Source organism: Mercenaria mercenaria, chromosome 1 (assembly GCF_021730395.1).
Source record: "Mercenaria mercenaria strain notata chromosome 1, MADL_Memer_1, whole genome shotgun sequence".
NCBI classification, from domain to species: domain Eukaryota; kingdom Metazoa; phylum Mollusca; class Bivalvia; order Venerida; family Veneridae; genus Mercenaria; species Mercenaria mercenaria.
In genome coordinates this window covers 113,536,104-113,549,431 of record NC_069361.1, presented here as the reverse complement: position 1 = coordinate 113,549,431, position 13,328 = coordinate 113,536,104, and the positions used below count along the sequence as shown (strand labels likewise).

The 13,328-nt window shown below is 40.0% G+C and overlaps 1 protein-coding gene across 3 annotated transcripts; it reads left to right on the top strand.

Annotated features, from left to right (window-relative positions):
* The first annotated feature begins 2,566 nt into the window (after positions 1-2,566).
* LOC128547802 (uncharacterized) lies at positions 2,567-5,134 on the top strand. 3 transcript variants are annotated; one of them, XM_053521005.1, is made up of 2 exons: positions 2,567-2,726; positions 3,720-5,134. In XM_053521005.1, exon 2 carries the CDS (start codon positions 3,720-3,722, stop codon positions 4,851-4,853), a length of 1,134 nt encoding a protein of 377 aa, XP_053376980.1. In that variant the 5' UTR covers positions 2,567-2,726; the 3' UTR covers positions 4,854-5,134. The 3 variants fall into 3 exon arrangements, with proteins under 3 accessions (XP_053376980.1, XP_053376988.1, XP_053376985.1); XM_053521013.1 differs by lacking the exon at positions 2,567-2,726 and adding an exon at positions 2,830-2,950 and having other exon boundaries at positions 3,718-5,134; XM_053521010.1 differs by lacking the exon at positions 2,567-2,726 and adding an exon at positions 3,023-3,245 and having other exon boundaries at positions 3,718-5,134.
* Positions 5,135-13,328: the final 8,194 nt, after the last annotated feature.

Below are 13,328 nucleotides of genomic sequence, written 5' to 3'. Positions count from 1 at the left end.
TTGGAGAGGCAGACAGACAGCGAAACAGACACAGTACGACCAACCAGGAAGTATGCTATATTCACATACGCTATGCAATACTTACGGACAGTGACCTTGACCCATTAACCATGACGACATAAGTAATTTGGATTTTCAAATTGACACGGCTCCATTATTAAGCGTGGGTCACCAGCTAGATGGCTTGACCCTGACTGTCACTTTACACAGAAGTACATATTTGAGTATGGTTGCTAGCAACGGGTGGCGACTACTAGCAACCCAAATGTCTATTTGACAAATTACACCGTGTGACATTATTGATATAGTATGACGCTGTTTGCCATATGGCAGCCAACATGGCACCTCCCATGCCTCAAAATACTCCGCCGGACCCAACACCAACTTTTTCAGACACATGAGAATTGACTTGGCAGACAAAGAGAGAGAATATTGGGCTTTTTATTGAGGGTATTGCCAAGCTTGTTGCTTCAGATATGAGAAAAAATCCTCAGTACAATATCCAAAACAATGAAAATCTGGCCGTGGATTAGCCATCTGTATGATTATTTGGTGGTCTTTTTAATTAAGAAAACATTCATTTACATTCCTCTTTCTATCCTCGAAACCTTGTAGGAATCTGGTTTTCATTGATTCACATTGTGTATAGAAAAAAATTGAAAATACTTCAAAACGACAACAATCTCCTTAAAGTGTCGCGTTGTCCGATCTGGTGTCATGTTATCTGGTGGTGTCGCGCTATCACGTTATAGAGTGTGAAGATTTTTAACTGTCAACAGCTTGAGGGTTAAAAATTTTTGTTTTCAACAAGCAGAATTGCGACGATTGGCATCGAATTTGGAGCTAGCTCGAAAACTGAACTTACATTCGAGGAAATATTGAACTGAATTCGAGCTTGAATCAGATTTCAAACGTATTACAAGATAGAAATTCAAAATTTTCTAAAGCTGAATTTCGGGTTGGCATCAAATCTAGAGCTAAAATTTTCAGTGTTAAATTCTAGCCAGCATTGAACTTCAAGTCTGGTCGAAAATCGAAATATTCGAAACTGAATAACAGATTGAATTAAATTTCTGGCTGCGAAATTCAAAATTTCAAAAAGCTGAATTACAAGGCCGCATAAAATTTTGGGCAGTTAGAAGATCGAAATTTGAGCTGATAGAACTTCGAAACCGGAATTGAAATTAGGGTTAGCTGGAATATCGAAATTCAGATATTTCGAGCTTATATGAATTTCTAGTCAATATAAGCTCGATGACCGGCATTTTGAAAACTTCAGTTCCGAACTGGCTCAGAATTTAGCACCAGCCCCGAATTCAGCTTAATATCAATACAACATTTAATACACTGTATGTGAACTTGTCTTGTCTGAAATTGAAGATTAGATTGAAATTCTTTTCAAAGTTTGAATGTCGATTTTCGTGCTGGCTTGAAATTCAGTGAAAGCTTGACATTCAGCTTCTTGAAAATTTGAATTCCTATATTCGAGCTAGGTTGAAGTTTAATGCTATATCCAGATTCGACTGTTCAAACAGGTCCGAAATTCAATGCCGGTGTCAGTGCTAACTTGTCTTCGGGCAGTGGTTCCATGTCATTCGGCGGTGCTAATCTGTCATTTGGCGGTGCTAATTTGTCACTCGGCAGTTATAACTTGTCATTCGTTGGTGCTAACTTGTCATTCGGCAGTGCTAACATGTAGTACGGCGGTGCTAATTTGTCATTCGGCAGTGCAAACGCGTCATTCGGCATTGCTAACTTGTCATTTGGCGGATCTAACTTGTCATTCGGCGGTGCAAACTTGGCATTCAGCGGTGCTTATTTGTCATTCGGCATTGCTAACTTGTCGTTCGGCAGTGCTAACTTGTCGTTCGGCGGCGCTAACTTGTCGTTCGGCGGTGCTAACTTGTCATTCCACGGTGCTAACTTGTCATTCCGTGGTGCTAACTTGTCATTCGGCAGTGCTAACTTGTCATTCGGCAGTGCTAACTTGCCATTCGGCGGTGCTAACTTCTCATTCGGCGGATCTAACTTGTCATTCCACGGTGCTAACTTGTCATTCGGCGGCGCAAACTTGTCATTCCATGGTGCTTACTTGTCATTCCATGGTGCTAACTTGTCACTCGGCAGGACTATCTTGTCATTCGGCAGTGCTAACTTGCCATTCGGCGGTGCTAACTTGTCATTCGGCGGATCTAACTTGTCATTCAGCGGTGCAAACTTGTCATTCCGCGGTGCTAGCTTGTCATTCGGCAGCGCTAACTTGTCGTTCGGCGGTGCTAACTTGTCATTCGTCGGTGCTAACTTGTCGTTCGGCGGTGCAAACTTGTCATTCCGCGGTGCTAAATTGTCATTTGGCAGTGCTAACTTGACATTCAGCGGTACTAACTTGTCATTCGGTGGTGCTCATTTGTCATTCGGCAGTTCTAATTTGTCATTTGGTTGAAATATTATACATGTATAGATTTATTTTAAAGTTTGAGATTTTACAAAGGGAGTCTATGATAAAGTCCGAGTGAAATGTTATCATTACCCAAGTGAAATTAGTATCATTCCACAATGTTTCGGACATTATAAATATAGTATTTATGTAAAGGCTTAATTTATCGTTGTAACGTAACGTTACATTTTTCTGAAAACCGCTGAATATTTCAGAAAAGATTAAACATATCTTGGGATTTGATGGGATGTTTTGTTATTGAGGAGGCATAATACTTCAGAACACACAGGTAAGTGAGCTACCTAATATTTTATAGTTATGCCTGTTACGTGTTGCTTGCGAAGCCGTTGTAATTGAAAACTTCATGAGAATATGTACATGTATATTAATTGCATTTCAATTCTAAATACAATTTCGTCTAATATTAGTGACAGGAAATAACTTGACCGTTTAGCTGTAAGAATGATTAATGTATAGAAACCTGGAGGGTTTTTCAAACATCCTAGTTGAGTTGTGAGTGTCAACTTCATTATTTCAAGCTTCTATAAGTTCCAGTTTCGTTACTGATAACCTCTAACTAACTTCATTACTTTTTCAACTTCTAAGTTCCAGTTTCGTTACTGATAACTTCTAAACTTAATCGCTTCTGTCAAGTAGGAAGTAATGAAGTTGGAATATATAAGGAAGAAGTTGGAAGGTTGAAGTCATAGAGTTCGAAGTGAGAAGTATTGGAGTTAGAATAAAGTAATTAAGGAAGTTAGAAGTCATAAGTATTGAAGTTAGAAATCCTTGGGCTTCTATAATAATGGTAATATTGTTTTTCAGAAGAGGGTTTTTGCCTTCGCATTTGTTTACTCTGCCATGTTATGGCATGCTACATAGGCTACATATATGATTTAATGGCATCGACATCCGTAAATATTTGGAACGTGCCACATAAATGACTGGAATGTGCTAGTTTCGGTTTGAACATAATTGATCCGAATTGGCTACTTTCGGTTTGGAGAAATGAAATGAATGATCTACTTTTGGTTTAATTTATCGATATTTTCATGTACACAAATTATAGATTACAATCCTAAAACCTTGCTAATCACTAAGCGGCCGACCATTTGAAATCCAAAGTCAGTTATTGCTTTTTTCACAATAAAATCCCAGACCCCCACCCAACCCAGAATATCAAACAGTCGGCCCCTATAAATGAAAAGAAAAGTGAAACAGGACTTCATTTTTACACTGAATATTTTGTAAAGAAACACTTTTCCTTGTTTTTTATTCAGAGATGGATTTGCTCGAGGAAAAAGATGGCTTGTCTAAAATTGCAGAGTCTTGCCTTGAGGAGAACACCTTAGTTGTAAATCCCGACCATGATTTTACAACAAAATCATGGAAAGAAGATTTCTGTTTCATTGTGGAGGAAAAAAGACTGTACGTTGCAAAAGTTGTTTTAGCACTTGCATCGCCCGTATTTGAAAGACTGTTTCAAGCGGATTTCAAGGAAAAAGATGAGACCGAAATAGAACTACCTGGAAAGAAATTTGAAGATGTAAGTGAGTTTCTAAACTGCATTTATCCGAGCGTCATGAAAGCTGTTACTATTAAAAACGCGTATCAGATCGTTGCTTTGGCGGAAGAGTATCAAGTGGTCGCTCTAAAAGCTAAGTGCGAGGCATGTTTCAAAAGCAGTATCAATACAACCACAACCGCAGAAGTTCTCTACAGATTAATTGATTTAGCCTGTCTTTATTCTCTGGATAAATTATTTCACAAGTGCACTACACTGGCAGCGGACAAGTCTTTAGCAGATCTTGACGAAGCAGAGAACCAAACTCCAATTCCTCCTAAGGCAAAAAGTGTTATTCAGCGAGAAATAATAAATAAGATGGAAGCGACGCAGGGAGAAACAAATCAGAAGATTGACAACCTGAAAACAGAACTGCAACGGATGACAGCATTATATAATTGTCACCGTATTGGAACAACGAAAAAGGAACGGTTAAGTCTGAATGATTATCAAAACTGGAGCGGAGCGAGCGTGTTTTCAAAGATTGATACGAACAAATATCGACCATATTTGAGTAGAACTACACACGTGTGCATGTTAAAAATATGTGGCACACAAATTACATTAGAATTCAAATTCGCAAATGGACAATTTCTACTCGAAATCAGTGTCCCTGAAACTGATGTTAAAAGCTCAAAAATCGAGTTCGTAGGCAAAGTTGCAGTCGTCAACGGACTTAAAGGGAAGGAAGATTTTTGGAAAATACTGAGCACGGAGCTTTACAAATATGCGAAGTCGCGGAACGTGACAATCTTGAAAGAAGACACTGTACTCGGTGAGGAAGGTTACATGTACCACGGTGAAATTGGTGTTGAAGTTCATCTGCTTGTGTTGAAAACGGATACGAAGTGAATGCTTACAAACAAACCGATTTTATCGTACCAGTACATTTGCACGTAGAAAACCAGTATTGTTATTATTATATACAAGAAAACTGTCGTACGGAGCAGTGTTTACAATGTAAAAAATCACTGATTTAAATAATTATCAAACATGTCTTAAATTTCTTTGGTAATGTACAATCTTTTGGTAATGTACAATCTGAACAAGTTAAGAGAAGGTAGCTAAAGGAATAATATGTCATTTCAGTGTACCAATGTTCTTTTCTATAAAGCTATATATTTTTACCTCGATTCTTTTTTTAAATTTTCTCTTTCTGACAATATCTCCAAATGTCCTACGCTAAAATTAGTCACTGAAAATGGGATTTGTTGGTTTTGTACACTAAGAGATACTATTCTCCCCATGAATATTCCATAACAGAACACTGTCTGTGTCTATGTCTATGTCTTTTGTATCCCGCAGTCGCCGCTGATAATTGCTCAAAATTATTCGGCAGTTTTAATTTGTCTTTCGGCACTGTGAACTTGGCATCATATAGGAAATTTAGACCCGACGTGCTTTCGCACGAGTGAAAATATTTTAAGAGGGAGTCCTTTTTTCTTTCAAATTAAATAAGAAGTATCATACGTATTTTAGCAGCAAACTTTATGATAATATTTAATATAATGCATTAAACCTTTAAAATTAATCTTAAAGGAAATGGTATTTTTACAATACTTTAATTGTGTCTGTTTTTGTACAGTTTGAAATATTGTAAAATACGGATAATTTGCTGAAAGTACTTCTATTTATCAAGGAATAAATAGTTTATCATTTAGTCTTTAAGACCATTACAAATGGGTAATTAATCTTTATTTTTCATATTTACTATAGTTTTCTAGAGAAAAAAGAAGTTATCGACAAGACTCGAACATTCCTGTATATTTCTGAGTTAAACTATACAAATGTACTGGTTTAGAAATTAGTGGAAGCTCCATAATCTGGAATTTTACAGCCAATAGTTGATTTTAAACAGCTTTAGGCTCGAAATTTTTGCTTTTAACAAGAAGAATTTCAACGGTTGGCATCAAATTTGGAGCTAGCTCGAAAGCCGAACTAATACTTTCAGAGTTAAATTCGAGCAAATATTGATTAAATCAGATTTCAAGCGTGTTATAGGATGGAAATTCGAAATTTTCAAAGCTGAATTTCGAGTTGGCATCAAAACTGGAGCTAGCCAAAATTTTCAGTGTTAATGTAGTTCTACATGTTCGGATCAAAATTTTTTTCTACAATGTAGAATAAGATGAAACCATGATTTTTCAGAATCTCAGAATATACTTAGAAAATTCACCAAACAAAAAGATAGGGTCATGTGCTTGATTTTTTGCTAGACTGATTTAAAAATATTATAACCTAACGTAAGTTTTCAAAATAAGAGTCAATGGGAAATCAAAAGTTTTGCAAATAGAGTTTTTTCTACAATTTTAATGAAATTTCTCACAATTATATATATTATATTATATATATTATACATATGACCTATAATATGGTTACATAAAATATATAGGTCAGTATCCTTGTTTTTTTTTTTTGTTTTTTTTTTTTTTTGTTTTTTTTTAGATATTTGCCTATGAGCTGGTCTTCAGTCATTATTTTGAACTATTTAACTTGTCACATGTTTCAATATCATATTTCATTTTTAGAAAGATTGTAACGTTGCTATTGTAATAGATTTACTTACGGGTTGCCATTTATTCATAAAATGATTTTCCGATGATTTCCGTAACCCAAATCCAGACTTTTTCTACGCTTTCCGGATAAATGACGTTACGCCATTACTTCTGGTTTATCAAACGTGCAGAATTACCTTAAATTCTTAACATTTTTGAAACTGACTCAATGATTGAATTTAATTTCTGGCTGCGAAAATTTCAAAAAGATGAATTATAAGGCCGCGTAAAAGTTAGGCCAGTTAGAAGATCGAAATTTCTAATTGAAAGATATTTGGAACTGGAACTGAAATTAGGGTAGGCTGGATTATCGAAATTCAAATAATTCGAGCTAATATGAATTTCTAGTCAATGTAAGCTCGATTGCCGGCATTTTGAAAACTTTACTTTCGATATACAAACTGGCTCAGAATCTAGCACCAGCCCTAAATTTAGTTTTATATCAGTTTAACATATAATACATTGTATATGAACTTGTCTTGTCTGAAACTGAAGATTAGATTGAAATTCCTTTCAAAGTTTGAATGTCGATTTTCGTGCTGGCTTGAAATTCAATGATAGCTCGAAATTCAGCTTCTTGAAACTTTGAATTCCCATATTCGAGCTAGGTCGCAGTTTAATGCTATATCCAGATTCGACTGTTCAAAAACTTTGATTTTCAAACAGGTCCGAAATTCAATGCCACATCAAATTTTATATCTTAAATGGTGGATTTTACGAATATTCTAATTTTCCCTAATATCGGTAGTAGTTCCATGTCATTCGGTAGTGGGTACTTGTCATTTGGCAGTGCTAACTTGACATTCGGCTGTTGCTAATTGCCAAATTTTGGTGGTTAAATTTCATTTTGCTGTTATCACTTTCTATCATGATATGGTTCATTTTCATTCTGATATGGCCTGGTGTCATTCGACAGTATTAATTTGTCATGCGGCGGTGCTTAGTCGTCATTCGTCGGTGTTAACTTGTCATTCGTCGGTGCTAACTTGTCATTCGACAGTGCTAACTTGTCATTCGCCGGTGCTAACTTGTCAATTGACGGTGCTAACTTGTCATTCAAAAAGCTAATTTCTCATTTGGAAATGCTAACCTGTCATACGGCAGTGCTAACTTGTCATTTGGTGTCGATAGCTTGTCATTTGGCAATGCTAAATTGTCATTTGGCAATGCTACATTATCATTTAGCAATGCGAACTTGTCATTCGGCGGTGTTAAATTCTCATTAATGGCAGTGCTAACTTTTCATTCGGCATGATAGCTTGCCATTTCGGAATGCTGACTTGTCATTTGGTAATGCTAACTTGTCATTCGGCGGTGTTAACAAGTCATTTCTCAGTGCTAACTTGTCATTTGGCGGTGCTAACATATCATTCGGCAGTACTAACTTTTCATTCTGCAGTGCAAACTTGTCATTCGGCATGGCTAACTTGTCAATCGGCGGTGCTAACTTGTCATTCCGCGGTGCTAACTCGTTATTCGGCGGTACTACCTTGTCATTCGGCGGTGCTAACTTTTCATTCGGGGGTGTTAAAATGTCATTCAACGGTGCAAGCTTGTCATTCGGCAGTGGCAGTGCTGATTGTCATTGGGCGGTGCTAACTTCTCATTGGGCGGTGCTAACTTGTCACTTGGCGGTGCAAACATGTTATTTGTCGTTGCCAACTTGTCATCCGGCGGTGCTAACTTGTCATTCAGCGGTGCTAACTTGTCATTCGGCGATTTTAACATGTCGTTTCTCAGGGCTACCTAATTATTTCGCGGTGCTAACTTGTCATTCGACAGTACTAACTTTCATTCGGCAGAGCCAACTTGTCATTCGGCGTAGCTAACTTGTCAATCGGCGGTACTAACTTGTTATTCGGCGTTGCTAACTTGTCATTCAGCGGTGTCAACATGTCATTCGGCGGTGCTAACTTGTCATTTGGCGGTGCTAACTTGTCATTCGGCGGTGCTAACTTGTCATTTGGCGGAGCTAACTTGTCATTCGTGTCATTCGGCGGTGCAAACTTGTCATTCAGCGGTGCTAACATGTCATTCGGTGGTGCTAACATGTCATTTTACGGTGCTAACTTGTCATTTGGAAGCGTTAACACGTCATTTGTCATTTTGCAGTGATAACTTGTCATTTGGCGATGCTAACTTGTCATTCAGTGGGGCAGACGTATTATTCGGCGGTGCTAACTTGTCATTCGGCGGTGCTCATTTGTCATTCGGCGGTAACAACTTGTCATTCAGCGGTGCTAAGTTGTCATTAGGCAGTGCTAACTTGTCATTTCACAGAGCTAACTTGTCATTCGGCGGTGCTAACTTGTCATTCGGCGCTACTACCTGGTCATTCGGCACTTCTACCTTGTCATTCGGCGGTGCTATTTTTTTTTTCATTCGGAGATGGTAACATGTCATTTAGCGGTGCTACCGTGTCGTTCGACTGTGCTTATTGTCGTTCGGCGGTGCTAACTTGTCATTCGGCGGTGATAACTTGTAATTCGGCGGTTCTACCTTGTCATTCGGCGGTGCTAACTTTTCATTCGGCGGTGTTAAAATGTCATTCAACGGTGCAAGCTTGTCATTCGGCTGTGCTGATTGTCATTCGGCGGTACTAACTTGTCATTCGGAGGTACTAACTTGTCACTTGGCGGTGCAAACATATCACTTGTCGTTGCCAATTGTCACTTGGCAGTGCTAGCTTGTCATTCAGCAGTGCTAACTTGTCATTCGGCGGTGTTAAAATGTCATTTCTCAGTGCTAACTAGTCATTTGGTGGTGCTATCTTCTTATTCAGCACTACTAACTTGCCATTCGGCGGTGCTAACTGGTCATTCAGCGCTGCTAATTTGTCATTCAGCGGTGTCAACATGTCATTCGGCGGTGCTAACTTGGCGGTGCTAAATTGTCAAATGGCGGTGCTAAATTATCATTTGGCGGTGCTAACTTGTAATGTGGCGGAGGTAATTTGTGATTCGTGTCATTCGGCGGTGCAAACTTGTAACTCAGCAGTGCTAATTTGTCATTCGGCGGTGCTAACATGTCATTTTACGGTGCAAACTTGTCACTTGGAGGTGTTAACACGTCATTTGTCATTTTGCAGAGCTAACTTGTCAGTTGGAGGTGCTAACTTGTCATTCGGCGGTGCAGACATACTATTCGGCGGTGCAAACTTGTCACGCGGCGGTGCTAATTTGTCATTCGGCGGTGCAGACTTACTATTCGGCGGTGCCAACTTGTCATTCGGCGGCGCTAGCTTGTAATTCGGCGGTACTAACTTGTCATTCATCGCTTCTACCTTGTCATTTGGCGGTGCTAATTTTTCATTTAGCGGTGTTAACATGTCATTCAGCGGTGCTACTTTGTCATTTCGCCGTGCTAACTTGTCATTCGGCGGTGCTAACTTGTCATTTGGTAGTTCTAACTTGACATTCGGCAGTGCTAGCTTGTCATTCAGTGGTGCTAACTTGTCATTCGGCGGTGCTAACTTGTCATTTGGCAGTGCTAAATTGTCATTCAGCGGTGCTAACTTGTCATTCGGCAGTGCTTACTTGTCATTCGGCAGTGCTAGTTTGTCATTCAGCGGTGCTTACTTGTCATTCGGCGGTGCTAACTTGTCATTTGGCAGTGTTAAATTGTCATTCGGCGGTGCTAACTTGTCATTCGGCAGTGCTAACTTGTCATTCGGCAGTGCTAGTTTGTCATTCAGCGGTGCTTACTTGTCATTCGGCGGTGCTAACTTGTCATTTGGCAGTGCTAAATTGTCATTCGGCGGTGCTAACTTGTCATTCGGCGGTGCTAAATTGTCATTCGGCGGTGCTAACTTGTCATTCGGCGGTGCTAACTTGTCATTTGGCAGTGCTATCTTGTCATTTGGAGGTGCTCATTTGTCATTCGGCGGAGCTAACTTGTCGTTCGGAGGTACAAACTTGTCATTCGGCAGTGCTAACTTGTCATTTGACGGTGCTATCTTCCCATTCGGCGGCGTTAACATGTCATTGTCAGTGCTATTGTCATTGTCATTGTCATTGGGCGGTGCTTACTTGTCATTCGGCAGTACTTACGTGTCATTCGACAGTGCTAACTTATCATTCAGCGCTCCTAACTTGTCATTCAGAAGTGCCATTTTGTCATTCGGCTGTGCTGAATTGTCATTCGGCGGTTCTGCCATGTCATTCGGCGGTGCTTACTTGTTATTTGGCGGTGTTAACATGTCATTCGGCGGTGCCAGCTTGTCATTCTGTGGTGCTAATTGTCATTCAGCTTTGCTAACTTCTCATTCGGAGGTGCTAACTTGTCCCTTGGCGGCGTTATCTTTTCATTTGTCGGTGCCAACTTGTCTAGTGACGGTGCTAACTTGTCATTCGGCGGTGCTAACTTGTCATTGGACAGTGCTAAATTGTAATTCGCCGGTGCTATCTTGTCAATTGGCGGTTCTTACTTTTCATTCAAAAAGCTAACTTGTCATTTGGCAATGCTAACTTTGCTTTCGGCAATGATAACTTTTCTTTCGGCAGTGCTAACATGCCATTCGGCAGTGGTAACTTCTCATTCGATGGTGATAACTTGTTATTTGGCAATGCGAACTTGTCATTCGGCGGTGCTAACTTGACATTTGGCGGAGCTAACTTGTCATTTGTGCCATTCGGCGGTGCTAACTTGTCATTCGGCGGTGCTAACATGTCATTTTACGGTGCTAACTTGTCATTTGGAAGAGTTAACACGTCATTTGTCATTTGGCAGTGCTAACTTGTCATTTGGCGGTGCAGACTATTCGGCGGAGCTAACTTGTCTTTCGGCGGCGCTAAGTTGTCATTCGGCGGTGCCAACTTGTCATTTGGCGGTGCTTAATTGTCATTAGGCAGTGCTTACTTGTCATTTGACAGAGCTTACTTGTCATTCGGCGGTGATAACGTGTAATTCGGTGGTACTAACTTGTCATTCGACGCTTTTACCTTGTCATTTGTCAGCTCCAACTTGTCATTCGGCGGTACTAAATTCTTATTATGCAGTGCTAACTTGTCATTCGGCAGTGCCAACTTGTTATTCGGCGGTATTAAATTGTTATAAGACAGTGCTAACTTATCATTCGGCGGTGTTATCTTGTCATTCGGCAATATTAACATGTCATTCGGCGGTGTTAATATGTCATTTGTAAGTGCTAACTTGTCATTAAGGGGTACTAACTTCTCATTTGGCAGTACTTACGTGTCATTCGGCAGTGCTAATTTATCACTCAGCGGTGCTAACTTGTCATTTGGAGGTGTTAACATGTCATTTTTCAATGCCAACTTGTCATTCGGCGGTGCTAAATTTTCATTAGGGAGTGCTTACTTGTCATTCGGCAGTGTCAACTTGTCATTCGGCGGTACTAAATTGTCATTAGGCAGTGCTAACTTGTCATTTGACAATGCTAACTTGTCATTCGGCGTGCTAAATTGTCATTAGGCAGTGCTTACATTCATTCGGCAGTGCCAACTTGTCATTCGGCGGTACAAAAGTGTCATAAGACAGTGTTAACTTGTCATTTGACAGTGCTAACATGTCATTCGGCGTTGCTAACTTGTCATTCGGCGGTGCTAACTTGTCATTCGATAGTGCTAACTGGTCAATTGGTGCTAACTTTTCATTCAAAAAGCTAACTTGTCATTTTGCAATGCTAACTTGGCTTTCGGCCATGATAACTTTTATTTCGACAGTGCTAATATTTCACTCGGCAGTGCTTACTTCACATTCGATGGAGATAGCTTGCCATTTGCCAATGCTTACTTGTCATTTGGCAATGTGAACTTGTCATTCGGCGGTGTTAAATTCCCATTTCGCACTGCTAACCTGTCATTCGGCGGTACTAACTTGTAATTCGGCGTTGCTTACTTGTCATTCGGCAGTGCTAACTTATCATTCGGCGTTGCTTACTTGTCATTCGGCGGTGCTAACTTGTCATTCGGCGGCGCTACCTTGTCATTCGTCAGTGCTAACTTGTCATTCAGCATTGCCAACTTGTCATTCGGCGTAGCTTATTTGTCAATCGGCAGAGCGAACTTGTCATTCCACGTTGCTTACGTGTCATTCGGCGTTGCTAACTTGTCATTCGGCGGAGCTAACTTCTCATTCGGCGGTGCTAACTTGTCATTCGGCAGTAGTAACGTGTCATTCGGCGTTGCTAACTTGTCATTCGGCGTTGCTAACTTGTCATTCGGCGGTGCTTACTTGTCATTTTGCGGTGCTAACTTGTCATTAGGCGGAGCTAACTTGTCATTCGGCAGTACTAACGTGTTATTCGGTGCAGCTAAGTTGTCATTCAGTGATGCTTAATTGTAATTCGGCGGTGTTAACATGCCCTTATTCAGTGCCAACCTTTCATTCGGCGATACTAACTTGTCATTAGTCAGTGCTAACTTGTCAGTTAAATCCAACAAAAAAAAAAAAAAAAAAGCTTGTCATTCTGCAGTTCCAACTTGTCATTCGGCGGTGCTTACTTGTCATTCGGCGGTTTTACCTTATCCTTCGGCGGTGCTTACTTGTCATTCGGCGGTGTTAAAATGTCATTCAGTGGTGCCTGCTTGTCAGTCGGCGGTGCTAATTTGTCAGTCGGCGGAGCTTACTTGTCATTCGGTTGTGTTAACATGTCATTTCTCAGTGCCAACTTCTCATTTCTCAGTGCTAACTTGTCATTTGGCGGTGTTAACTTGTCAATCGGCAGTACTTAGTTGTCATTTGACAGTGGTAACTTGTCACATGGCGTTGCTAAATTGTAATTCGGCGGTGCTTGCTTGTCATTCGGCGG

What these genes read in the sequence shown, in the direction of transcription:
- LOC128547802 (XM_053521005.1), top strand. Translation starts at nt 3,720, where the DNA reads ATGGATTTGCTCGAGGAAAAAGATGGCTTGTCTAAAATTGCAGAGTCT.